General features: G+C 43.5%; 2 protein-coding genes and 1 long non-coding RNA gene across 6 annotated transcripts; 1 reads left to right on the top strand and 2 right to left on the bottom strand.

Moving 5' to 3' along the window:
- Nucleotides 1-4,828: 4,828 nt before the first annotated feature.
- On the bottom strand, nucleotides 4,829-7,645 carry ID4 (inhibitor of DNA binding 4). 2 transcript variants are annotated; one of them, XM_084511480.1, is made up of 3 exons: nucleotides 7,134-7,645; nucleotides 6,636-6,694; nucleotides 4,829-6,245 (listed from the first exon to the last, which is right to left on the bottom strand). In XM_084511480.1, exons 1-2 carry the CDS (start codon nucleotides 7,509-7,511, stop codon nucleotides 6,650-6,652), a joined length of 423 nt encoding a protein of 140 aa, XP_084367606.1. In that variant the 5' UTR covers nucleotides 7,512-7,645; the 3' UTR covers nucleotides 4,829-6,245; nucleotides 6,636-6,649. The 2 variants fall into 2 exon arrangements, with proteins under 2 accessions (XP_084367606.1, XP_084367607.1); XM_084511481.1 differs by having other exon boundaries at nucleotides 7,127-7,645.
- Nucleotides 7,646-15,699: 8,054 nt separating this feature from the next.
- On the bottom strand, nucleotides 15,700-17,201 carry LOC311432923. 3 transcript variants are annotated; one of them, XR_014690428.1, is made up of 3 exons: nucleotides 17,058-17,201; nucleotides 16,702-16,911; nucleotides 15,700-16,605 (listed from the first exon to the last, which is right to left on the bottom strand). It is a non-coding gene; the product is annotated as an uncharacterized lncRNA (long non-coding RNA). The 3 variants fall into 3 exon arrangements; XR_014690429.1 differs by having other exon boundaries at nucleotides 15,700-16,341; nucleotides 16,483-16,911; XR_014690430.1 differs by having other exon boundaries at nucleotides 15,700-16,911.
- A 328-nt stretch (nucleotides 17,202-17,529) lies between these two features.
- Nucleotides 17,530-26,539, top strand: LOC311432450 (uncharacterized protein; the record flags this gene model as incomplete). Its single annotated transcript, XM_084510900.1, has 6 exons — nucleotides 17,530-17,653; nucleotides 18,545-18,614; nucleotides 20,415-20,437; nucleotides 20,535-20,682; nucleotides 22,256-22,398; nucleotides 26,278-26,539. The coding sequence occupies 4 exons, from the start codon at nucleotides 17,530-17,532 to the stop codon at nucleotides 20,675-20,677; spliced, it is 360 nt and encodes a 119-aa protein (XP_084367026.1). The 3' UTR covers nucleotides 20,678-20,682; nucleotides 22,256-22,398; nucleotides 26,278-26,539.
- Nucleotides 26,540-26,869: the final 330 nt, after the last annotated feature.

A 26,869-nucleotide genomic window follows, 5' to 3' on the forward strand; every position in this document is an offset into this window, starting at 1 on the left:
CTGAATTTTAAGTACTTGGAAAGAGAATTAATTGCATGGACAGCAACATTTTCCTTTTTGTTGTTGTTGTTGTTGTATGCTCATCAATAGCAAATGATGAAGCCTCTGGGGGATATTAACACGAGTAAACTAAACACAGGAGTGGGACTGTTTAAACAAGGTGAGACAAAAGCCTTCGTACTACAAGCAAATGACTTTGATAGCTTTTTTTTTTTTTTTTTTTTTTTTTTTTAATATTTCCACCTCTATTGTTGCAGATGTCTGCATTTAAATAGGAACTTTAACTTTCTCCTCCCAGGTTCTCTTCCTTCATTAGCCTGCATAATTTCACAGGCCCTCTTATCTCTTGGGCTATTTCTACTAGGGCCAGGGAGCTCTGCTGGGTTCCCCGTGTAGCTGTCTATTGAGGTGGAACCTCCTGCCAGGAGCCTCCTGCCTTCTTCCCCACTGTCCATGAACAGGAAAGGATTTGCCCCAGCTAATAGTTTCAGAGGCATAAAGTCATCTGTGTGCATGCCTCCATGCCCATTTGCCCTGCACCTTCACACCTACCCCTGGCTATGCTCACTGCCTGGCAAGGAGCCCCCTGAATTGCACCCCCAAAAAAGCCCAACCCCAACAAAACATCTTGCTGGCACTTGAAGTCCCGGGGCATCTCACAAACGAGGGAGGCAAAGCGAGTGCTGGTACATCAGCTCCTGCTTACATGGTGAGCCTGTCCTACACATGGAGCGACGCACCGCTTCCTCACTCATGCTAGAGAAGGCAATGCCTTTCTGCACCATTATTTTCCCAGCACAGCACAGCTCCTATAGGGGTTCCCCAATTTCTGGGCAGTCAAAAGGAGCTTCTTTCCATGTGGCACCCTCTCCTCCTGTCCCTCTAGGACCAGGTACTGCTGCCCTCCCAAGTCTTCCTGCCTGTTCCCAGGCTGTTAGAAAAGACAAGGAAGCAGTGGAAGGAGGTTTAAATATCCGGTCCTAAATGTGTGTAAGCTAGTCCCATTTGTCTGAACAATTCTTTTTCTGTTTCCACATTTTCATGGGGACCTTTCCAACCTGCTGAAAAGGCTGAGCAATATTAATTTTGAACTGTTCTGAACTGCATGCATAGATGCTAGACTGCTACAAATAGAGACGCCAGCATCTCTAAATGAAGAGATGAATAAATAATAATACATATTTAAAAATGTCTGAATAGGAACTTACAGGATAAACAGTAACAGCTTCAAAGGAGCCATTGATCTATGGAGTACATAATGTGTGTGTTAAAATGGTTGGAATATTTATTTACATGACACAGCTCAGAAGAAGCCATTAGGGTCCTTAAGTAAATTATACATGTTGTGAAAATTGTCAAAGTGTTTCTTTTACCAGAGACAAGTGTATCCTGTCAGTTGATAAACATTATCTTTGGGGGAAAAAAAAAAAAAAAAAAAAAAAAAAGAAAAAGGCAAGCAAACCCAAGGCTAAAAGAAGGTTAAAGCAGGGAAAAAAAAAAAAAAAAAAAAAGAAAAAAAAAAAAAGAGGAGGGAGGGGGGAATAAAAATCAACCCTCATACCATGTCAAAGTGTGCTCCATGTCCATCAAAGGAAGAAAAGTTAGAGCTGCTCTACCCCGCGGCTCTTGCAGAGGGACTGCAAGTGTCTGTGTGCGAGTCCTGGGCACCAGCTCTTTTCCCTACAGGCCAAGCAGTGACAAATGGGGACTAACTCATTCCAGCCACCACCGCATCCTCTGTGGGGAAACGAGCTGCCCGCAGAAGGCTCCACTCTCCCCATGGCACGGGACAGGCAGGGTACCGCTGGCTGCAGGGGAGATGCTGCCTGCAGTGCTTGCGAGACCTCGAGGGGCAAAACAGGGGAAACACTGCTGTGTGACACCCCACGAGGTTGGCACTCAGGCCCAGCACTCACCCAACACTTTTCTGATGGAGAAGGGCACTTGAGGAGGCATGGCCAGCACAAGGTGCCCGCCCTGCCCCACAGGCTGCATCCCCAGGGTGCCTGGTGCCCAGCTCTGCAGACTGCTCCTCTGAGGGCTGGTCCCTGCACGCCTGCTTGCCGCATTTGGGAAAGCAGCCTCCCCTGGTAGGCACAGCGTGCGAGTTTTCTCTGACATGGGAGCAAGAGTAAAGGATGGATGGATTTTCTAATGCAAGCGGTTGCAAAGGGGGGGAATATATTTAGCCTGTGTTTTCAGATCACATGTTCTGGGACTAGAGAGCACAACGCTTTCAATAGTGTTTGGGAAGCACGCTATTTAGCACTGCAAGCCTCACTATTGGAGAAGCCAGCAAATTGTGTTGCATCTAAGACAATTACTTGAATTGCTCGTACTGTGGTTTCTTCTTTCTGACTGCAAAGGTTTTAAAGGAATGTGACTTGTACAGCTAGAAAGTGTTAAAAATACAAATAATACTAAAGTGCTGCTCTGCATCTGCATAAACCTGTTTATCCTATACATGGCTTATTTATTAACTCAGAACAACCTGCAGGACAGCTATGGCATTCCTCATGACCATTTCTCATGGAGCTGAAAACGCGGCAACTGCTTAAAAGCAATACGACATGGTTGAGAAAGTGAAAATAAATACCATCCCCATGTGAAACAGCGGGGAAAACGCATCTCCCACTGTAAGAGCTCAAATTTGGCTTTCGTATGGAATCAACACCTCCAATCATTTGGAAATTTAAGAGGGGTCTCAGCATCAGTAAGGACTGGAAGCTCAGCACTGCAGCTCACTGAAATGCAGTATTAATTGCTGCTCTCTGTTGAAAGCATACAAGTTTGGGATAGAAAAGACCTCAGTCCCTCCCTCTTCTACTCCTTTTTGAGAACATTTTCTAGTCCTTTACAATTCCAGCGTCCCAAGCAACAGAGTTCTCACTGCCGCTGCTAGGAATGTGCTCCTGAATAAGCTTCCCTTACGAAGGTTTCCTAATAACCTCAGCTCTTCTTACACTATCTTTATTATCCAAAACATAATCCCCCTAGCAAAAATGAAGTAAAAAACATGACTACATTTTGTCTGTTTCATCTCTGCTTCTACAAACCAGAGCACATGTCATCATTGCGAATGGAAAGCGGGATGTTAGTTTGACAGCTGGTGACTTGCTCAAGGTCACAACAGAGTCTCAGTAGCAGAGCTGGGAACAGAATTTGGTATCCTAATTCCTAATCTGGCAGCCTCACCACAACTCTCATCACGCAATCAAATAGCTCCTTTTAAGGAATGCTTTTGTGACTAAGAGAAAATCCAAGGCGCTAGAAGAAAGAGTCCTTTTAATTCGCCTTTGTTCAAACATTTACGTCTTCTGCTGTATGGAAAACATGATTTAAACAAAATATGGGATTAAAGTATTTTGAAAGATTCTAGAACCTTTGAAAAACAAAAATAAATATGGCTGTATTTAGGGCTGTACTGACTGCAGCCATTAGTGAGCGATTAGACACTCCTTGCTTACAGTTTCACACATAGCATAAGGAATAAATCAAGACCAGCCTCTCCTATGCTTTAATAGAGCTTTTTCTTTTTGCATGCTTGTCAGGAATCCTATATAATGTGAAAATTTTCACAGCTCTTTTAGTAAGATTTCAGTTTTCTAAAGGCTGTAACTTGTTGCACCACAGTTGCTTTTTTAAGCAAACAAACAAAACAACAATGAAATCCTCAAACCGCTAAACTCTATGGGAAATTGCCCCGATTTGAAACAATCCACAAATTGGTCTGTTCTCCGTGGAAGGGCAGTCCAGCGATTTATCAGGTCTCCCAGGATACACCAGCTTTGATATCTGGAATCTCGACAAGGTAAGTTCATATTTTAGGACAGCACATTTTACTTGCTTCCTCTTCTGTGTAACAGAATACTGTAATTTGGCAACAGCGGAGAGAAACAAATGAGGGCATTGAGAACTAATGTTACTGAAAAACCTGTATACAAAATAAGCTGAGCTATAGAGCTCAGCTAAGCTGAGGACTACAAATATTAACAGGATAAACAAGGAAAATGAGTGGAAATGTAAGCCATTCCTGAGGAAAAAAAAAGTTGTTTAAATAAACAATGCAAAAATTCCCAGACTGCAGTAGAGAAAAAAATCCCATTAATAGCATTCTTACTGTCATTGAATTAGCTGGAGACACAGAACAATAGGTTCATGACTTAATTCTACAAGAACGTGTATTTCACTCATTAAACTACTATAACATGTGAGTTGGGGGGAGAAAAATTGGGGACCCACTCCCTGTCCCTTGAGCCAGGGACAAGCCTGTGAAATGCCACTGCTTTCAAAGCATTTGAAGTGACAGGAGGCCTCATGTTTGCAGACATGCAAGCCAGTTTTTGATTTGATCTTTATGCAATTATTTTGATTAAGAAAATGTTCATCTTGTTGACATTATCACTGTAGTCAATAGCTAATGACCCCAGCAGTTCATTACCTTATAAATATTTAACTTAATAGAAGAAGTCCCTTGGGTTATGGTACTTTTGACATTCGTATAATCTGAAACAAATCCTCTCTTTTTTAGTCAAACAGACCATGTTACACACAGTTGGCTAGCTATTTACAAAGCACCCAATTAAATCCTACTTAATTCTCCCACTCTGAAAATCCCATCTCACAAGCGCGCAGGCTACTGATCACACAAAATGAGCATCTTGCACCAAGCCCGGGCATTAGTTTACAGGCTGTAGAACTCGGAGCTTACAAAAGCCTGCCATAAAATGTACTTGCCCATCAAATAGTAAGAACAAAAAAAAAAAAGAGGCAAGGAGAACGAACATGCAAATTCAGAGAATTGAAGAAATAAGCTGAAGAATCACAGTTAAAGACAGGTAAATCTAGTTTAATGTTCACATGTAGTAGTTACACATCACAGAGATTAAACAGGATTTTAACTGTAACATAGCTGCAGTGAAATGAAAGTCATCTTGTACTAGAAAAATAATCTTGACGCAGTTATCTGATTTTTGGTCTACTTAAGTTCATTTTAAGATGAGTTTACACCACTGATCATAATGACTTTGCCCATATGCCTTTCCGCAGTCCCCTATTAATACTCTTTGGACGAAGGAAACAGTAACTGTTTTTGTTAATGGTTTGCCCTTTGGTTGCAAGCAGAGAACTGTTTTCGCTTTTTAAGCAATTAATAAGACCGTAGGAATGCAGGTTTGCAGTTAAACCTTTTGGTACTAAATGAAGTTCCAGAACAAATTTCTTGATCTGATGCAACAGCAGATTTTTAAAAAGCTGATTAAAGATCTAAAGCATCACCCCATAATGCAAAAAGTAGATAGAGTTTGTCTATTTTCAGTAAAAAAAGCACTACATCTTACCGCTACTTTTATAGAACGCACTAAAAACCCCTGTGCCTAAATGACAAAAGTGTAGTCTCAAAATGTATAATACACTTACAAACATTTTTAGTCTAGATTGAGGAAAAACACGTTTGTATGGACTCCAAACAAGTTCATTTGCAATTAGACATCTCATGCAATCATGCAGGACCACTAGGTATAGCTGTAGGTTCCGAGTCTAAAGGATATTTGGGGACAATTGGGGACAAAAAAGCCCTACACATTCAAGGTATTTCCATATAAGCAGCTCCGTACTTGAGCTGCAGTTGCCTAAAGAGATTCCCACAGATTTAAAAAAAACATACACACCTTTATAATATTTACAAAAAATATTTAATTAAAAATATTTTATAATTACAGTAGTCTATTAAAGCATATACTTTTCTCACACTCATAGAACATCTCTATATATACACAGTATGAAATGCCACGCGTTTTTTATCTATACAATATGTAACACTCCTGCAGGGAGAAGAAAGTTCCCTGGGCCCCAATAAAACCATCTATTTGAAACAATAGATGTCAAATATATCTACAAATGCTCTGGTAGATTAGTAAAGCTTCAAGGATCGGCTGCTGGCTCCCTCAGTTACGCTCCTAGGGGCTCGGCTGGAGCTCGCTCCTCTGTCCCGGGGCAGGGGCGCAACTTTTGCCGCTGGGGGGTCCGGCACCCCGCTGCCCCCGCCGCTCGCATCCTGCTGCCAGGCGGAGAGAAGAGGCGGCGGGTGGGGGGCTAGGGGGGGAAAAAAACGCTCCGGGGGGCGGCTGGCTCTGCCGGGCGGAGCACGGGGGGGTCGGCTCGCTCTTTTTCTTTTTTTTCCGCCGGGCCCCCCCCTTCCCCGCCGCCCGCCCCCCGCGGTGCCTCTGCGCGGCGCCGCCGCACACCTGTGGGAGAGGAATGAATAGAGGGGGTGTGTGAACCGCTCCGCTCCAGACCGACTGGCGCCACCGACAAAACACAAGACATGCTTGATCAACAACCCAAAACAAACCAGGTCAAACAACAAGCGCGGCTCCCAGGCTGGGCCAGGCGGAGGGATGCGCAGCTGCACGCCGCAGCCAGAAGCGCTCCGGGCAGGGAGGTGGGGGGGGTGAAAAAGGGAGGGGGGAGATGAGGGGGTGTTGGAAAAACGGTAATTAAAAGGAATAAAATAACCGCCCGGTAATTAAAGCTAACCCCCCGGAGCCTGCTGCGAATGCTTGCGGCCGCGCTCAACCCCCCCCCTTCGCGACCACCGGGCTGGGGGGGGGGGCTCCCGGCGACCCGGCACTCACCTGGGGAGCGGCGGTCAGCGGCAGAGGATGCTGTCCCCCGGCTTGTTAACAGAGCCAGCCTGCACAGCAACGAGACGGCGCCGAGTTACGGGGGGAGGAACAGGAAGGGGAGACCCCCACACGCACCGCCACCCAGTCCCCGAGACATGCCGCTCCCCGTGCCACCGGCAGGAGATGCTCCCTGTCCCCCGCTGCCCCCCAAAAAATGCCGCACCGGGGCGGTTCGGGTGCCGGAGCCCCCAAATCCGCCGTGCTCGGCGGAGGGCCGGGAAGAGCTAGGAGCAGCGCCGGGAGCCGTGTGTGCAAACACGCTGATTGCGGCGGCTCCCTCGAGAGGCTGCAATTACACCGGGAGCACCGGGCGGCTGCCGGGGGGATGGAGGCGCCCACCGCGCCCCGACGGGGGGCTCCGCGCCCACCCCGGGGGCTGCAGCCGGGCTCGGAGGGGTGCCCAGACGGCGGCGACCACCGCGGCCCGGCGTGGCACGCACCTCTTACCGGGTCGGTGTTGAGGGCCGTCAGCGGGGTCCGGGGGGTGGCCGCGGGGCAGCCGGCCGGGTGCTGCTGCTGCTGCTGCCGGAGCAGCGCCGGGTGCGTCTCCAGAGCCAGCTGCAGGTCGAGGATGTAGTCGATGACATGCTGCAGGATCTCCACTTTGCTGACCCGCTTGTTGGGCGGGATGGTGGGCACCAGCTTCCTGAGGCGGCTGTAGCAGTCGTTCATATCGCACTGCAGGCACAGCGCCGCCGGCTCCTCGCCCCCCTTGCAGCCGCTGTGCTCGGCCAGGCACCGCAGGGCCGGGGGGCCGCCGCCGCCCGCCCCCCCGGGCTGCGCCTTGCGGCTGCTGGGGGGCCGGCCGGGACTCACGGCTTTCATGCTGCCGCGGGGACGGAACGACGGAGGGGGGGACAGCGGGACGCCCCCCTCCTGCTGCGACCACCGCCCGCCCCTCTCCGCGCACCGGGCTCCTCCCGTCCCGCTGCTGCCCTGCCCGGCCGCTCTCAGCACGGCCCCCGCCGCCTGTGCCGCCGCCGCCGGCCGCGCCGCCCGCTATATGGGACCGGCGGGCGGGGGGGGCTCCGCGGCGGCGCGTCGCAGCCAATCAGAGCGCCCAGGCCCCCCGTGGAACGCGGCGCTGGCCAATGGCGGCGGGCCCAGGGGGGCGGGGGCGCTGCTGGAGGGGGCCGGGCCCCGAGGAGGAGGAGGAGAGGAGGAGGAGGAGGAGGAGGACGAAGGGGGGGGGGGGGCGGTCCGGGGGAGGAAGGTCCGGGGAATGCGGGCGGCCCCCGCCTCGCAGCGGCCCCCGGAGCCGTGCCCCGCCGTGGGGAGCAGGGGGCAGCGCTGCCCTGCCTCCCCGGGGGGCGTTTTTTGTGGCCCCTTCCCGCGCTGCCCCGCATCGTCCTACCGCGGGTTTTGGGGGATGCCAGCAGGGAAAATCCCAAGGAAAACTTGAGGGGGGGTTAGGGAGCCGAGCAAAGCAGCGCCTGGGAACGTTAAATTAGAGCGCATAACGATTAAAAATGCATGGGGATGGGGTATTTAAAATTCCTCCATGGCATATAATATTAATCCGTTTTATGTAAAATTCATACCTGTAACTTAATTTGCTCCATTAACGCGCGGGATCACGTATTAGTCGATGTACCATGTTTTAAATATGATGCTGCGAATGTCCGGAGTTCTGCGCTCTGAGGCAGCATTAAAATTAACAGGCGCATCCTCCAGAGCCCGGCTTAAGTCGTCCCGTGGCAGATCCCAACCTTTTAATTCAATATCGCGGTGCGCAAACTTTCTGTTAATTCCTGAGCAACCAGTGCATATTTCTACGGGACGCCGGTACGAGACACACCGCGCCCGGCCCTACAGCTGCTGCGATGCTCCCAGCTCGTGGTGAGTGAAGTAGGTCTGCCCGCTGGGGAAAGGGCTGCAGGAAGGAGTAAAGGCTGCAGGATCTGCCCCTGGGCTTTTAACTCAAGCCCGGCAGAAGGGGAGAAATTCATAATGGTGATTAATGATCCCCTCAATGCTTAGTCACAACGGGTGATATAGGAAGGGTACGGTGGGAAGCTGTCAAACCCAGAACGTGAATGAGCAGTGAGGCTGGATCGTCTGAAGAGTATAATGAAGCACACTTTCATTCTCTCTCACCCCTCAAAAACATATGTTTTGAGGCTGTGCTTACAAATATTCAGACTCTTGTTTTGCTTATTTTGTCCCACATTACCAGTGCCACTGATGGCAGTTGGGATCCTCCAGGCGCGAAAACTAGGTGCATGGTGTAAATCTTTGTCTGACTGAGGCGTAGATTTGCATGCTACATGATGACAATATGATGGGAAGACTTATTTCCATTAGCTACAGGCTGGACGATCCCAATTATGCTGCCGTCATTGCTTTTATTCTGTGAAACTCCACTCTCTGCCGTTGCTGGCTCTCATGAGGTGGAAATATAAATGGGCCCTAAAGCATTCGGTATGGTTACACTTTATCTCTTTCCCAGAGTCCTTATAATATGGACAGACTCAACGTGCTGTCTAAAAAAACTCCCACCATCTTTAAGTCGTGGTGAGCACGCAGATTCAAACCTTGCTGATCCTATTTAATGGAAATCTTTGTGAAAGTAGGCACACTGTAACATTGCACTGTGCTGTTTGCGCAGAAACCCTCCTAGAAGCTTGTGTGATCTCACTGGAAATCTCTGGGAAACCCCAGTCTGTAACTGGTTCCCCTTTAGCACTCGCAAAGCCAGTTTGGACAGATGATACACGCAGGCTGGAGTGGCACAGTGAGAATCCCCTGACACTACACTGGCTCTTGAAAATGAGTCGGTATTTCTGGAAACGCGTGAAGAACCGTGATACGCCACCAAGCTCTTTTTCCATCGGGCTACTTCCACAGAAGAGGCTCTGCAGGGAAACCCGGGGCCCTGTATGCATTGCTCCAGTTGCAAGAAGATCGTGTGTGTTCCCATAGCTAGCGTATCTCGGTAGAGATACGTGGGAAAGGGAAAAACAGCCCTCCCCTCTGACTATCGCATAAATATTCAGGGGATTTCCTCTAGTAACTCCCTTTGATGCTCGTGGAGTTGATACATGCTAGCCCGACATGCTCCGGTGAACAATAGGCACCAATTCCCTGTTAACAACCCGTCTGCTTGTGCTCTCCTTGAAGTCAATGGGAGTTTTGTCATTGACTTAAGTGGGAGCAGGTTGGGTCGGCTGCTTTTTCAAAATTTAGATTGGATGTGCACCAGATGCTAAGAAAATTGCTCTAGAAATGGGTTGGAAAGCCCAGTATGCTAGCAGTGGAGGTAGGCATAGTGAAACTCTTCATCCCTGAAGATGTATACAAAAGAGAGGGGCAGTGGCTGCTGCTTGTGCTTTTGTCCTGTTAATGGCAATATTTTTCATGACGTGAGCATATAGGGATTAATGCTCCTGTTTTTCACCAGGCCAAGTCTGGATTTTCTAAATAAATTCTGTGCATCTTTAGGCATGTGGTCCCTTGCTGGCTGGCTGGAGGAGCTCATCTGTCTTGGCTCTGTACTTCTGTGCTTTCTTTCCACATCCAGAGTAGAAATTCATTTCCTTTGTAACCGATTATTGCAATATCATCAACAGTATTCAACAATATTATCAACAAGATCCTCAATAGTGGACTAGTTTAGCTGAGACTTGATGGGCTGCGACAGCATCACAGATGCTCTCTGGAACTTTAAAAAGTTGCTTTTCATACAAAATCAAAGTAAAACAAGTGAAAATGAAAACATAATTACTGGCCTTACATCTCCTTCATCATGGGGTTAATCCCACTTAACTTGATGAGAGTACTCTCATGAGTAAAGGAGGCTGGATTTGTCAGCGCAGGTCTGAGTAGATGAATATGTCATTGACTCCAACTGGAAAAATAAACCTGAGACATTCACATTGCCCCTGGGTCACAGCACCTTAGGACCGGATAGAGTCAGGGAGCGGGAACAGCCCTCCCCAGTGCTCAGCACAGGGGACATCTCCTCTGGCAGCACTCCAGATCCACGGGTGTTTGTGCATGATACAATGCCACCGAACCAACTGGTGCATTGGATAACACTGCATTAGTTAAAATGGTCTCAGGACAGATGAAATACAAAGGCAACGCATTTAGGTATGCAGAAGGAAATAAGCAGTCGACATGGTTTCTTCCACAAGGTTACTTGCCATACCTACCTTAAGAGGGCATGAAATGCACACAAATGCACAATGCATTTTTATTCTTAAACAGGTTATGAAACAGTGGTTGAGTCAAGCATCCCCATTTTGGGGTTTGGGGCACACCGGCAGAGCAGCATGGTAAAATCCCAAGCTTTCCTTTGCTTGCAGCTGATAACTGGTGTTTTATCCTCGGGCACAAAAATGTGACACCGAGACACCCCCCATTCCTATTGACTTCAGCAGGCATCCAGAAGACTCAGGAGCTGCTCAACACCTAGAAGGGCTGGTCATTAAAAAAGCATTATAAATCTCTGAATGGTTTATGGTTTATGAGGGAAATAGCAATTGATTCCTCAGTAGTGCCATTACTCTCCACTATTGCTATCATTCAAATGGCAATAATGTTGGTTATTTACCTTCAATTAAAATATCTAGTTAGTTGTGATGTCATTTAAAATAGCACTATAATGTGTTTAGTACTCCCTTACCAAACACCATAGATAAACTCCTCTTGGCAACAGGGGACAGCAATATGAAATGAAAAATGGGGTGGGGGAGGGAGGTAGAGGAAAGAATATGTAAATCCTTTATTGGTTTATTATTCCTACATGCCTGTATCTGCCTGGTTGTGGCCGTGCTGGAGGTGAGACTGTGGGCTCCTTTGCAGTCTACTCAGAATGGATCAGGGAAGATCCAGAGCATGGAGAAGTCATCTCACTCTATAGACTACCAATGGACCAAAATCCATCCGTCTTCTGCTACCTCTCCTCACCAGGGATGGTTCATTGGCAGTACTCCCTAAAACTCTTTTTATCACAAGACTTTTCCCCAAAGAGTGTGAACCATTCTATTTTCTGAAATCCAAAATCTAAATACAACCCACAACCTTAATTTTTTTTCCCCTATTTTTTTTTCTGAGAATTTTCAGGTGAATGAGAAAGATGGAAATTCTCGAGAACTTCACCTGTGTTCTTTGCAGCTGCCTCCCCATTGCTCCTGTGCATGAAGTTTATTAGAAAATAAAGAGAAAAATGTTTGTTGACAGGCCACAAGAGCTCTTCACAGACAAAGGAGTTTTTGTTTCTTTCTTTCTTTGTTTGTTTTTCATGTTCATGTAGTTGTCCAGTTTAGAGCATTAGAGCTCATGACAGGAGCATACTTCTACTTAACTCTATGCTTTCCTTCAGCTTGAAAAAATCATGAGAACAAAAAATTTGGAGAATGAGAAACGGATTAACAAAAAAACAAACAAGCAAGCAAAACAACTTATGCTGATGTAGACTCTTTTTTATGCAAACATGGAAATCAATACCTAAAGAAATATATTTTATCTTCATTAGTTGAGAGGACAACTGAAAAAGTCTGTAACAGGGGTTTGTAACGAAGAGCTATTCTTGCTGTGCAGCCTCCAGCATGGAAATAGATATTTAAAGTTATAGAAATTTGTGCAAACCCATCTACTGCTTTCAAGAGGCTGCGGCAGCAGACAACACTGGTATGTCACTGACAGATGCCCTGGCATTTTGCTGCTGGTTGTTAAGTTGGCTGAAGGCTAATGTCATTTAAGAAGGTTGCTTTGTTCAGGTGACCAAAAACACTGGGTTTGTTGGGTAATGTCAGATTTCTGTGTTGACTGAAGCAAGCTTGTGGCAAGAAAGATAACTCACGTTGACAGCCTTCTGCAGTGTGGTCCAAATATAAGCAGTCAGGATGCTTATTCTGGGGAAGGGGAAAATAAGTTAGGAGTATTTGGAGCAGCTTCCTGAAGAGCACTATATTAAACTGAGTTACATAGTAACAGATTGAATTTGGAGTCTTAACTTTAACTTTAATTTTATTTTGTGTAGATTTAGATCAGATTTATGTGCAGTGTCATGCCCTTTGTTTACAGACAGAAATCCTCAGCTAATCTGCCTGAAACTGATGGTATGATATGGCCTCATATTATTTTCATGTTTGTTATGAGTTTGCATTAAGAGCTCTATAATCACACAAATAATACAGCCTACAGGGACAACGAGCAAATCGACCTAAATTAAATAAGTATCTGGATGTGTACATGCTCATCTGCATATGTTATCATTACACCAATGATACTGGTATTTATTTGCAGGGGACCTGAACAGCTTCATCAGCAAAAACAGTCTAAGTTCAGGCCACAAAAAAACCCTGCAGAAACAACAGTAATACTTTGCACTGATACAACATTTTACATTTTGAAAGCTAACACTAACGTGTTTGTTACTTGATCTCTGTGAGTGTTTTAAGGAATTCTTCAAAATCTTTGTGGCTTTTCTTTGGTTTGGTTTTGTTGTAGGATTAAAATGAGAATCACTTTCTTTGGGTGAGAAGAGACCAACTTTCTCACAGCAGAGGGACATTCAAGGTAGGCGGAGAGACCTTTGATTTCTCTGCTCTGGTGCAAATGTTCTGATGTTTCTTGTGAGTGGTCAGTTGGTTGTCAAAGTACTTTTAAGGGTCAGCATCACTTTCAGATATCACCTGCTTGCCAAATATTAATTTACAATTCTGCATTGTGCTGTTGTGACAGCCTGACCAATATTTAAAGCACTTCAGAAAACATTTGCTGCTTGGATTCAAGTTGCATTGGTGGCATTATTGGGAACAGAAGCTAAAAAGAACTAAGAGTTCAGGTATGGTGGTGGTGGTGGTGGGGAAGCTTTTCAAGTTGTCTTCAAATCCCCTTACCACAGTTGTTTATGGGCCACCCCCATGCACTTCAGAGAAAAGCAGAACTCTGTGTAACCTTATTTTCTATTTACCTGCTGCGGTGCTCCTGTTGCCATAACATGTGAGGATCTAACAAGTGCATAGTAACAGAAGAGAAAAGCTCTTCCTCATTCTTCTCTTCTATCCATCAGAAGGAATTGTAGAATAGTAGGAGATTATTTCAAAGGTTGTAGCTGAGTTTTTCTTTGCTTATGTACTAGTGTTTGAAAAAGTGCTCTGCTAAAAAATGAGGTTTGTATTAATTTCTGATAGGATGCTTTGTGATCATTCTTTATAGCCTACACTGCTTCTGAAAAAAAATGTCACTTCGGTTGACAGAATACAGCTCTTGCTGGATGTCACATTTAGAGTGGAAGAAAGAAAGTGAGAGTGACCTTGTCTCCTTTTGGTAGTTAGGGTCACACACTTAGGTCTTAATTCCAATAATACTTTGTACTAAAATGACCTCAGGTGTTAATTAGGACCACAGGACTGTGTAATGAAAACCACTGTGTACCACAGTGAATTAAAATCAAGATACACATTGCAGAGTGCAAATGGCTGGAGATGCAGATAAAATGAAAGATGGATGTAAGGAGAATATTGGACAATGATCCATGAACTGCAATTCTTCACAGTTAAGTATATTCTGTGACTTACTAATTTTCTCTTATAAGAAATGGGAATGAATGTTATTTTCCATTCGAGAGTAATTGTATAGCAATTCTTCATGTTTTTCCTACTTGTGCAGAGGGCAAACTGTGTGAAAGTCAAGACAGGTTCAAAATTGCTTTTAAAAATGCTTCAACGTGCACATTTTCTTACAGTTTTTACTTTGTTTTCTTAAAGTTAAACGAGTTAAATTAAATGTAAGAATATTTTTGGTAATCACACAGCTTATGCTAAGTAACTATTTCAAGTTGTCTTCAATACCAGTATGTTTCCACATACTTACCTTGAAGTGTTAATGACATTTATTTTGGTAATTTTAACTCCACTAGCATGCTCTTTCAACACTTTAAAGAACTGATATATGTTATTCAAGCAAATCTCTTAACTTACCTCAGTGGGGAAATTGACTTGAAAAGCAGCACAAATCCTTGCTCATATAGGAAGTTTGTCTTGAAGTTAATGAGCTTATTTGCCTGAGTAAGGATGTGGTATAAGGCCTGCTCAAGTGAGCAGAAGTTTCACAACTGGATGCAAAGTCATTAGCTTATTTCAGATTGACCTCTTGAAATAGCTACTCTGATTCAATCTCTGGAAAAGTGTTTCTCAAAACTCTATTTTTTTAAAACGTGAAAATGCAAATGCAAAATAATTTAATATATATACATATATTAAATACAGAACTCTAATTAAAAGAGATTGTGTTTAGTGGCAAAGATTATTCAAAGCAAATTCTGTAAAGAAACAGGTAAAACCAAATGTTTGGTCCCCACTGGATTGCATCCAGTGTCCATTGCAGTCTTTTTCCACTGGGAATACGAGACTCAGCATAGACAGAAAGAGCTTTCTTTTGCCTCCAGAAACTCCTTTCCACACACAATGCATCAATCTTCTTTGCAGTATGACATAGATTATGATCAGCAATACATTAATAGAATATTACATACTTATAACCTTAACACAAGGTATAATTTACAACCTTGCATCTCAGCTACTCCTTTTTTTTCCTCCTGACTTCCCTGTATCTTCTTTCTTCTGAATGGTCTTACACTTGCTGCACTGGGATTGTCTGTGGTGTTTAATGTTTTAGTGAGGTGCACAGTCTCTCCTTTCACTCCTTAGGGTATTGTTTCATCCTGCTGTGCTGAGAGATGCACATCTTCCTCCAACGCTGGAAGACCTTGTTGCTCCAGACAGGAACTAAGATGGTTACAGCCTGTTAAAAACTATGCCAGATGAAACTTAAGCTGGCATTGCATAAACAGGACACACAATGGGCAGGCACTGGACACATTTATTTTCAGTTGTTATTGATGACCTTTCATAAGTTGCTCGTGGCTCTACTTTGGCCTGTCACTTGGGAGCTAAAGGGTCATCAATAACTTATGGAAATGACTGTCATTGATAGTCTGGCCACTGCATATCCAGTATTTTGTCTCATGTATAGACACACTGACACACAAAATACAAATCACAGGAAAAAAAAGCACTTTTGATGTTAGCCCTTGTCCTTTTATCTTTTTTTTTTTTTTTTTTTTAAGTGAATCTGGATTTTTTCCTTTTTTCTTTTCCTTCTTTCCTTCTCTTTTTCTCTCTTCTTTCCTTTCTTACATCCTTTCTCCCTTTCTTTTTCTTCCTTCCTTTCATTCTCTCTCTCTCTTACTTTCTTTTCTTTCTCTCTCTCTACTGGTATTTCATAAAGATATGCCCCTAATTTATTTATAAGGGTAAGCCTCCAGGACAAGGTAGTATTACCGAGCTGGCTTACCAGTTCCTCTATACACATGAGTACATTTATAATTGATGAAATGGTCTATAGTGTTGTGGCTAGAATAAACTTAAGGTCAAATCTCTGGGAGAGCAAATCTTGCCATTATTCCTGATGAGAAATAAATACGTGCAGGAACTAAAAAGTGCGGAGCTGAAAGGGAATAAAACTCAATGTATAAGGGCATTTTGAACAATTCATTCCAAAGTGAAAGTGCTTTTTCTTAGTTTTTCTTCATTGCCTTGATCTTCCTAAAACTGTTGTCGGGGCAGGTTAATGACTGACCTTTGAGGGAACCACATACCAGCCTTTGTTCCCTAGCAGTCTGGATCTTGCAGAGGCTTGAAACCTTTGAGGGAGAGAATAGGATTAAACTGCTGTGTGAAGTCCAGCGCAGGTGATGATCAATGGGAGCGGAGGAGCGAGTTTCTCAGGACGCTCGCTCCCTTCCCCCACCAGAAGGCATTTATTTCGTTTCCTTCGAAGCTACCTGATGGAGGCGGCTGCTGTCAAGGATTGTTCTCCGGTTCACTTCGCTTAAGCAGTCAGCAAAAGCACGCGCTGTTAAAATCCCACTAAGATCTTAGAGGTTACAGGTCACTTAAACACCATGCTGTGCAGGTAGTAAATAAATAAATAAATAAACAAATAAATAAATCGGACAACCTGAGCCTCGCACTGCAATCATATTTACATACGCTTAGCTTACTTGCCGTCCTCCCAAACGAGAGGAAGACGGGTGTTTGAGCCTGCAGCTCTCTGGCCAAAGCAGTGCTTGCCAGGTGAGCCCTCCACACGCTGTCCACCTGCGAGGGGTCCCGCTGTGTGTCCCCGAGCACAAGGTGCTCTAGGGCACAGACTTTAGTAGGATCCAGCCTTCACCTTGCCCACAGACCGCATCAGCGCTGCCTGAAGCCATCTGAAAGACAGAAAACGGAAAAAATCTCTGCCTCAGCAACGCTTTCTGCTGCCTTTGAGGGCGAGTGGTGGTCAATACTCCTTCTCTTCCCGAGAACTTGTGCCCCGAACCCCTTTATTAGCAGGAGAGTTACAATAATGGGACACCAGGGCGAGAATTTGGCTGCCTTTCGGCGATATAAGCTGGCTTTGCTGCTTCACCCGCACCTCCTGCCGGGTCACAAAACACCCAGCCAGCTCGTGCCGGGCGGACTTTGCCCTAAACCCGCCGAAAACACCCCAAAAAGCGGATTTGGGCGCGCAGCTTGAACGTGAGGGGACCTCCTCCCGCTCCCCCCCCACCCCTTTCCCCTCCCCGCCCCGCACCCCCGCCCCGCGCCTCAGCCGCGGGCGGCCCAGACCGGCCGGCGCCGGGCGCGTGACATCACCCGCTCGCGCTGCGGCCCGGCTGGCGCCGCCGGGGCGGTCGCCGTGGCAACGCGGACGCCAATCGGCGGGCAACGACTTCCAGCTGCCCGCGCGCCGCCAACCGCCCCAACCAACGGCCCCAACCGCCCCAACCAACGGCCCCAACGGCCCCAACGGCCCCAACGGCCCGCCGCGTGAGGGGGCCGTGTGTATGTGTATGTGTGTGTGCGGGGCGCTTCTTGTGTCCCCCCCAACCCCACCCAGCACCTGGAAACCTGCAGCAGAACTTTCTGGAAGCGTAAAGGCCCCGCACACTGAACGTGCTGGGCACGCAGGTGCGGTGCCATCTTTGGGCGCTGAGGTGGAAAAGTTGGCTGAGACTTGAAGTAGAAACACCAGGACACAAAAAAAAAACAAACAACCTACAGCCTAACGTTAAAAAACCTGATGGCTTTCCAAGCACAGCCTGCGATTCTTTATTTTCCCATTTCCCCCCACAACTAACTGTGATTCAGAAACCTCTCCTGTTCGATCCTGCTGAAGCCTGGTCCTACAAAACACCCCAAAGTCCCAACCCAAACGTAGGGTTAGAAGTGAGGGGACCTCCTGGCCTGTGGTGCGGTCCTCGGGCAGGGAGCTCACGCCGCTTCCTTTGGGAACGAGCGCTTCCTACCTGTTGTCTTGCAGTTTGCTGATTCACACTTCAGACGTGAAACCATCTGTAAATATTAGCCTATATAATTTGTAGTGATATTAAACAAAGTGGTGAGAATCCTGCTTAAGGAAAAAAAAAAAAAAATAATGGCTTTCCATATGGTTCAGAAAAGCTTAACACATACTAGTTAGCATAGTGTAGGAACAACACAGTTCTGACTCAATTTAGCTGTAAAAATGAAGACTTAGTGAAACATTAATTTTCCAAAATTACGGAGTGTTTTAATGTGATTGTAATTGCCCCTTTGTGCTTTTAATTTATTAACATTGTTATAATAAATTATAACTCATTGTAACCAAATGCTTTAGACGTTAAAGAACAAGGCTGGTATGCTGGCATCTCGATATAAAGGCGGTCTCTGTATAATGCAATCACAGAGTATCTGTTCTGATTTACTCGGAGTAACTTACGCTAATTCTAATATTCCTTCTGCATAGGTATTGTTACACTTCTGTGTCTCAGGCTGTATTTTGTGCGTTCACGTACTAGCTTTGTGTGATGTGTTTCCTAGGGGAGCTGCACCTAGGCTCAGGACAGCCAGAAGATCTGGATCGGGTACAAAGCAGGCACAGCAAACTAGTGTAAGTGATGCTGGGGAGGGGAGCCCTGTGGAAACTCTGACGATGAGAGCTAAAGAGTGTGTTGCAATGATGTCTGATTAGTTCGTCAGGAGCCAGCATGAGTCTGGAACATCTAGCACTGAGTATGAGCCTGGATGCAGTCCAGCTGCTTCCTTGCCCTATAGAGCTGAAGCACTGTCTTGCTGAACCAGACCTGTGCCTGCTTGGGTGTGCCTATTGCATGTTCCTCTTATCAGAACTGCTGAGGAGCCCAGCACAGCCAGTGACCACACAGGAACATAACCCTGAATCAGCGTGAATTGTGCTCAGCTGGAGGTACTGAGCTAGCCTGAGTTCTGCAGCACCATTTGGAGCCTGTGTGCCGTGCTCCATAGTGAAGTAAACTCAGTTGCAGTCCTAGGTCCAGGCTGGTTTTGTGCTGTGCCCAACCAAGGGCTTAGACTGAGTTCAGCTTAGGGTTAGTGGCATCAACTCAGTCCCAGAGCCATTCAGCCTGGACTTTGCTGTCCTGGGAGCACAGCATCAGGATAACTGGGCGAGCTCTACAAGATGTATTCATAGCCCATGCTACACCAAAGTACTTGCATGGATGTGAATTTGCAGTGCCATGGGATGCAGCCTGACCTAATGAACTCAATCAGACCCAAACTGGCTCTGCATGGAGCTTCCCCTGGTGCCTCTGTCCCGTCAGCTTTCTTGATTTGCTGCTCATCACCTATGGTGTAACTGCAGGTTGACTTTATCTAGTGTTGTCCTTGTAGACACATAAGCTAAAATGTGGTGATTGGGCGGAAAATCGCTAAAAGCACTAGGAGCAAAGTTTACAGAGAGAGTTGGTAGCACAGGGAGATGTTGTTTAAGACTAGGGCTGTACCCTGACACTTTGCCATTAATTTTTCTTAAGGGTAAGAAAAATTACCAGGGCAGATCCATGGGAACGTGGAATTGACTATTGTAAAAAATGAGTATAGTGCTAAACTTCAACTGTGCTTATGTGTTCCCTTTTTCAGTATTTGTACTAGTCAGATATTTGTGTTCTTTCATAGCACATTACAGTTTTGATGTAGCAAAGTGTTTAAATTATGTTCTTTAGAGCTTTACTGGATCAGGGCCACTGTCAGTACTTCCAAAGACTAAAGCCTAAAACATTCTCTGAAATCTTTGGCTAGAGATTGTCTAGCTTTATTCTTCACCCAGAAGGATCTTATCTGGACCCTCCCATAAGAACTGAAATAGCAAATGTCATGTATGCAGCCTTGGCAGTCAGTTTTGAACTTGGAGGACTTCTCTTTGTGAAATAGCATGGGCCAACATGCCTATGAGACATGTTCAAAGCTTTTTATGATTTTCTTATCCATTTGAAACACAAACAATTCCCATTTTCCAAATCAGGCCTAGCTGTATATTACGGTGTTGGTGGCAACTTGATAAGGAAATATGGGAAGCGTAGTCTTCAGTTGCCTATGGGATGTGCTTTGTCCAAGAAGGAAAGAACCTCTCATTCTAAAATTAAAGTAAATCATTATATTAAAAGCTTATAACGTGCAAGAAACTATTTACTGATTTGTAAACAGTCTTCAATATGCTTTCATTGTCAGTAGTGCAAAACACATACCTGGATACACCAATGACAGCTGTCTAAGTTAGACAGCTCAGAGATTTCAGCTAAGTTAGACTCAGAGATTTCTTTTCATCTTTGAAGTTTGTTTGCATTATTGGGGCTTTGTAGCTTATGCTTCTGATAAACTGAATAAATTCAAACATATGGCCTTATTCTGAACTTTTTTCATTTTTGCTTAGGTGCCAAGGGATGCTGGGTTCCAGTAAGTCAAAATTTTCTATCTTTTTATGTGGAATTATATTATCACGAGCCCACTATGCCCATTCAAGAAGGCAGAGGGCTAAAGGATACATTTTCAGGCAGCCTATGCTATGAGCTAGAACATGGGGGAAGAAGGTCTAGTGGAGCATTCACAGAGAAAATGCAACTCTACAGGGTGTGTGTGTTGAGGACTTCACTGTACTTCCCAGAGAGAGAAGGGGGTGCTGGAGAGAATCAGTGAAACAGGTAGGATTTGGGATATCTCTCTACTGTTGACTGGGAATAAGGAGATGAAAGGAGGCCTATGACTGGTGGTTATTTTCCAGGCTTTAGACTGGAATAAAAAGTGGCAAATAGCACATTTTTGTTATGACATTGCATCCCTAGAACTGTCCAATGAGCAGGCTTGGTCCTGAGAGGGTTCATACTAAATTTATGAACTATGGTAACTGTATGAAAAATTGTTTTGTGTTTGGTGTGTGCATGCATGTATGCATAACATTTTTTAATTGGTTTCTAACAGTGTAATTAAAGCAAACTAATTTATGGAAAAATCCTGCTATAATAAAGTACATTTTCTTGGAATGAACAGAAAAAAAGAAAATTAAGCATGAAAGCCTTGAAATTCCAGTCTACCATAACAGTGTTAACAGTAGTTGGACTGCACTGTTCTATTTATGTAAACCTATTTCCATGTGAATTAAAAAAGAAGGGGAGGGGGGGAGAAGCTTTGTTGGTTTAGGGCAAAAGAACAAGTAAGTTGTTGACCAAATTTGGCCTGACAGTTGCCCTTTATATTTTCATAATTAATAAAGTAAAAAAAGTATTTGCATGGATTGTAACATGTTTTGTTAATTACCGCTATTCATCTTATTCATATTGTCAAATGGAAGGTTCATGTTTTTGATCAGCCAGGCTCTTAGCTGTGGTAAATTCAACTGTACTTCTGGCTGCCTCATGGCATCTGCTCTGTGCTTGTGCTGCAAAGTCTGTTCATTTATGCTGCCAGTGCTCTATGTTTTTCTTGTGGAAGAGTAAGGGTGGCTTTTATGCCTAGGTTAAAGAGGCTATTTGTACTGCAATTAAAATGTAGTGCCTTTGAGTTAGATTCATCCACTCAAAATGCAGTATTTCAGTGTTCAGTAATGCAGCCTGACATGCTAGACAGTTGAAATCTGCAGAGGTTATATCTAGAATTATGCGGCTCTGAATCCGGGCCATGAGGTAAGAGTGTGTCTTAACTCTCTGATGTAATTTGGGTTTATTATTCCCACCAGGGTATACTTACAAAAAGGATCATGGTATTGTGAAGGAGACCTACTGCTCTTGACTGAAGCTCTTATATGCAGGCAACTCCTCATGGCTTTTCCTTGTGTGAGCTTTAAATGTGATTCTACCAGATACCTGAAATGTTATTTTAAACCTAATCAGATTTTAATCTGTAATTCTACAGTGCTTCTGAAACCTAAGCAGATGTGGAGATCTGAGTACAGAATGTGCTGAGGTGGGACTTCACTGTGGCACATTTACTCATCTTGTATTTGCTTTGTATGGATTTACGGGGTGGAGCTCCTGACTGCCCTACTAAGAGCTGTGTGGTGCCCTGAGTGCTCCTTTGTGATGTGCCAGATTTGTGGCTATTTGTCCCCTGTGTGGAGGTGCGAGGTGTATTTTTCCAGGTACTGGGAAGATAAGTCATTGGTAATCTTGTTCAGAGAATAATGATGTGTCGTCCTGTTTGTATCTGTTTGTATTGGGATATATTGTGTTTCTGAGAAGTTTTATTGTAGCAGTTCTTAAAGATTTTAATTATCCATAGAAAATGGACAGCCTGGGCAGCAACATCACTCACTTTCCCACACCAGAGCACCCATTTTGGACACAGAATGAAGGGAGCATATTCAGCCTTTATGACGCTGAGACCATTAACAGTGTTGCTATTTGAGGGAGGAAGGAGAACAGGTAAATGTTTCAGAATAGAGCTAGCGCACTATATTTTATTCAGTAGGATTTTGTTTGTTTGTTTTTGTAAACATTTTTGTTCTCCCTTCAGGAGAGAAAATATGTGCACTTTTCTTTAGTCCCTCAGGGATCTAGAAGCATATATTTGGAATATTTTTGTTGTTTCTCCTTTCCTGTGGGTAAGTCCTTCATAAGGGTGGTTAGGGTAGATAGTTTGAGATTAGTAACAGTTGAGAAAGTAGATATACCCATAGTGCTTAATTTTAAATTAATTTATCCTTAAATGTGGGCACAAGTCAACTTATAGGACTGCATCCTTCATGTGGAACTTGCTTTTGATTTTCAGAAAGTTTCCAACAATCTGAAGCCAAGCTGATTTTATTTTTCTAGCTGTTAGGCTAAAAACTGTATTTAACATTTTAAAGTAGCTTGTTTGACTTGCCCAAACTTTCTGTAGAAAATCAGCAGTGCTGTCTTTCTCTGTCTTCCTTTCACATGTGGCAGCTGTGATTTCAGAGTCTGACACAAGTCTAGACAATATAGTGGGTCACTTGATCCTAGCTATAAACTCTCAGAAAAAGACAAGACTTTAGCTAAGCATGGGGTGTTCCAGGAGGCATTTCAGACTTTACTCTGGCTCTTGCGCAGACTTCTCCAAGCTAGTTTGCTCCCAAGACTGCAGCAAGAGCAGAGGATTCATCCCTTTACTAGGAGCTGTAATGAGGCACAGTCTGTTAAAGACTTTCCATCTGGCCAGGCTGCTGTCTTCAAATACTTATTTGATAAAGGAGAAGTTGTTCTCTGCTGCAATGACTTTTTATTTCCTAAGGACTTGACAACATTCTTACTTAGGTTGATGGTAAAATTTTGGTAACGTCTTTGGGATAGGGCAAACCTAGAACTATGTTTTTGTTTAGAAACTCTTCCTTCTATAGCCTTGTCTTCTTAATAGCTAATTAACTGCAATCTGAAGTTGCAGAGAAGATAGAACTCAGAATTAGTGTGTCTATACATACATAAATATCTTTCTGAATGCCAATTTACGATCTTTCTCACTAATTTCCTGACAAGACTTTTAACCTGTTTGGTTATACTGTATTGGTCTCTGTTCCAAAGAGCATATTTTGACATGCTCACCCTTGTATTCTAGATCAGCTAACCTTTTCCTGTAATTATGAATGGTTTGAATACCAGTTCCTACTCTGTTTGATTATGATTTATTAGATCTTAATCTAAGATAGAAATTGGTAATCTTTAATGACTTCTTTCTAAAGCTTGTGGGAAAATAGCTTCACTTAAGTACTAGCAGAAAGTAATTCAGAAGTTAGATTTACTCAGAAGATGGTATTTACAGATTAATCATCTATGTGCTTTTGGCACAAGTTCAGTGGAAAACTCCTGAGAATCTGCAAGCTGGGGTCACCTGGGGGTTGTTTTAAAAGTAGAGTATGCAGTTGTGATCTGTGGTCACTGTTCTATTCAGTGCTATCAAGTCTGTCCTAATAACAGAATATCAATGACTGGTGAAGATATCAGAGATAGTCTGCATTTAGTACTCTATTTGCACTCTTTCAGACTTCAGAATTTAAACATAAATAGTGTGTTTGTATGAGTTATACACATGAATGTGCACTGTACATGTGTGCATATACGCATGTATATGCATATATACATGTATATATACACATGTATATAGTAAAGGTACAGTAGCATACTGAAAGTATTTATTTTCATGTGATTGACCCTTTTATCATCATATAGCTTTTGTGCACAGGTCCAACAAGCCCAAATCACTTGATCTAAATTCTTAATAACTTTAAGCAGATGGATGTCTGCTAAGTGCTATTTGGATAACTATAATGAAAGAACTCCTTTGTTTATTTGTTAATCACATGCAAATATCTCCCAGAAGCTTTTCCAGTGTCCTCAGGAATCACAGCTTTTTACTAGAGTAACCATTCATAAAGTATTCATTTGAACAGTAAAACATTTTCCCCTCTCCCACCTCCAGTTTAACCATAGCCACACTATATTTCTAATTATTCCTTTTTACTGTGTTCCTTTCCCACAATTTCTGTTTGTACTAATTTGGTCTGTAAGTGACCCTGGCCTAAGATCTGTGATGGACAGCCTGACAATTTGCAGTTTTAATTGTTGTTCTCTTTGACCTCTAAGAAGATGGACTATGAAATGCTATAAATATTGGAAGGGGAAATGGTAAATCAGCTCTAATCCTGCTGCTGAACTGAAAGCAACTATAACAGTAACTATAACAGCAACTACATCAGTAAATGTGAAATGCGTGACTTCATTACGTTAGATACACTGCTTCATGTCAGGATTTACAGACTATGTGATGGGTTCCATTTCTTTTATTATGAGAACTGGAAACTTTAACTACTAGTAACTACAGCATCTAGCTTCGCAAGTGGTGAGGTATGAGAAGCACTCTGAATGCAGAGCTGAAAAGCTCTGGAAGTTTTATATCTGTTTTGCCCCTATAATGTTTATAATACAGGAGTAGTACCTGATGATATGCTGTTTGTACTTGCTTGGACTAAAACTGAATGGCTTGTTCACATTTGTTTTCTTCTTTGTATAAAATATCTGTTTCAAATTTAACCTATTTCCCCAGCCATTTCACACCACACTATTACAAATTGAGATGCATACCTAGATGTCTACAAATATGGTTAACCTGTATTCCTACATAAGTAGTCACATGTGAAAAGTGGGTGAGTGTTAATCAAGAAGACGGGTGTCATTCAGTGCCATTGTGTATGAATGGTCAATCTCTAAGGACTGTATTGATGACCTTTAAATAAAAGGAGAATTCATTATGGTTAGCAACCATGATTTTCAGGAAAAACGAAACGTGGTGTTGCCGTTGAGTTTATTAACCCCTTTAGAAGCTTGACAGAGTGCATAAACCAAAAAAAACCTCTTGTTGTTTGGCATACTAGTAAATCTCAGTGACTGTACTTTCTTAAAGCAAGCTCAAGAAGATATCCCCAAATCTTATGATTCCCTTGCATACCTCTTTATTCTGTTCTGTGTTGATAGAGAGTTTTCTTTAAATCCTTGCATGTAAAACTGTAAATTCAGACAAAGGATTTGTATACTAAATATAAGATATAAATATTTATAATTGCATGTAATGCTTTCGATAGTGCATGGATCAAACTACTGACAGGCTCCAGAACTCTTGATTGCTTTACCCAGTGCAGATATTAATTGTCTCAGGGCATTAATCAATAACAGCAATATGGGAAATACCTACCAGCCTGAACTCAGGAATGATTTTTCATTGGGAGAATTAGTTCAGCATGCTGTAGTGGTTATAAATTGACTGTGTGGGTGTGGTGCAGTGCTATAGCTTCTGATTTTTATACAGATGTGTTACTGATTTTAGACTCTGGCTTGTTTTTGCATCACTCACTTTAGGGAATTGATGCTTATATATATGCACAAATTGAAGGGAAGTTGTCCTAGGTGCTCAACAGTTATGAGGATAGAGCATAAAATGAATCACACTGGAGTTTGACTGTTATTTATATTAACTTGTCAAAACATTGGATTGTAATACAAAGCTTGGAAGAATATTTTCTACGCATGTAGAATGTACTTTTCTTTTTGTTAATTTTCAAAGAAGTGGAAGAAAAAAGATGGACACAGTCATTTTAATTTTTTCTTTAGATCAGACAATGTAATATTTTGTTTAAGCATTTTAATAGAACTATTATTCTTTTGTTTTTAAATATAATTTTCAAGTGAATTAACTGCTTGTGACAGTTGCTGTTTTGACAGTTGTGGAGAATTAAGTCCTCTTTTCCAATCATAAATGTGTCAGTCAAAGATTTCTTTATCTGTTGTCCTTAGACATTCCAGCTTTCTCTTGGAGTGACCATTCCCAAAAGCAAGAGGACAGAAGTGATTCCAGACCACTTTTTCTGCTGACGTCAGTTACTGTCTGCTAGGATGATTGATGTTTCTTTGCTTTGAACTAAGCTGAGATTTCTGGGTCATTTATTGTCTCCGAAGAGCATGAAGGTAAGAACTTTCAACCTGGATGAGGTCTTGAAGTGATGATCTTTAAATGGAGGACCAATATCAAGATGCCATTCCCCCGTTCTTTTATTGCAACTGGAACCTAAAATATTAAATAAACATTATTCTCTAATTCTTTTCCTCCTGTGTCTGTCATTACTGTGTACAACAGTTTAGTGCAATCTTGTTTAATAACAGGAGTAGAAAAAGGAAGGAATAGCTACACACTCATTAGAAACAAAATCAATTATTACTTTTAAAAACTACCTGCTTTCAATTAAGCAGGAAATTATCTAACCGGTTACTTAATTTGCTCTGGCTGGCAGTCTCTCAACTGCTTTATGCTGAGTGGAGCATGAAATTAAATATGTAACAACTATCCTAATGGTTATGTTTTTAGAAAACCAGCATTTAGAAATGGAGG

The sequence above is a fragment of the Aythya ferina genome (genome assembly GCF_964211825.1).
Source record: "Aythya ferina genome assembly, chromosome: 2".
In the NCBI taxonomy this organism is placed as follows: Eukaryota; Metazoa; Chordata; class Aves; order Anseriformes; family Anatidae; genus Aythya; species Aythya ferina.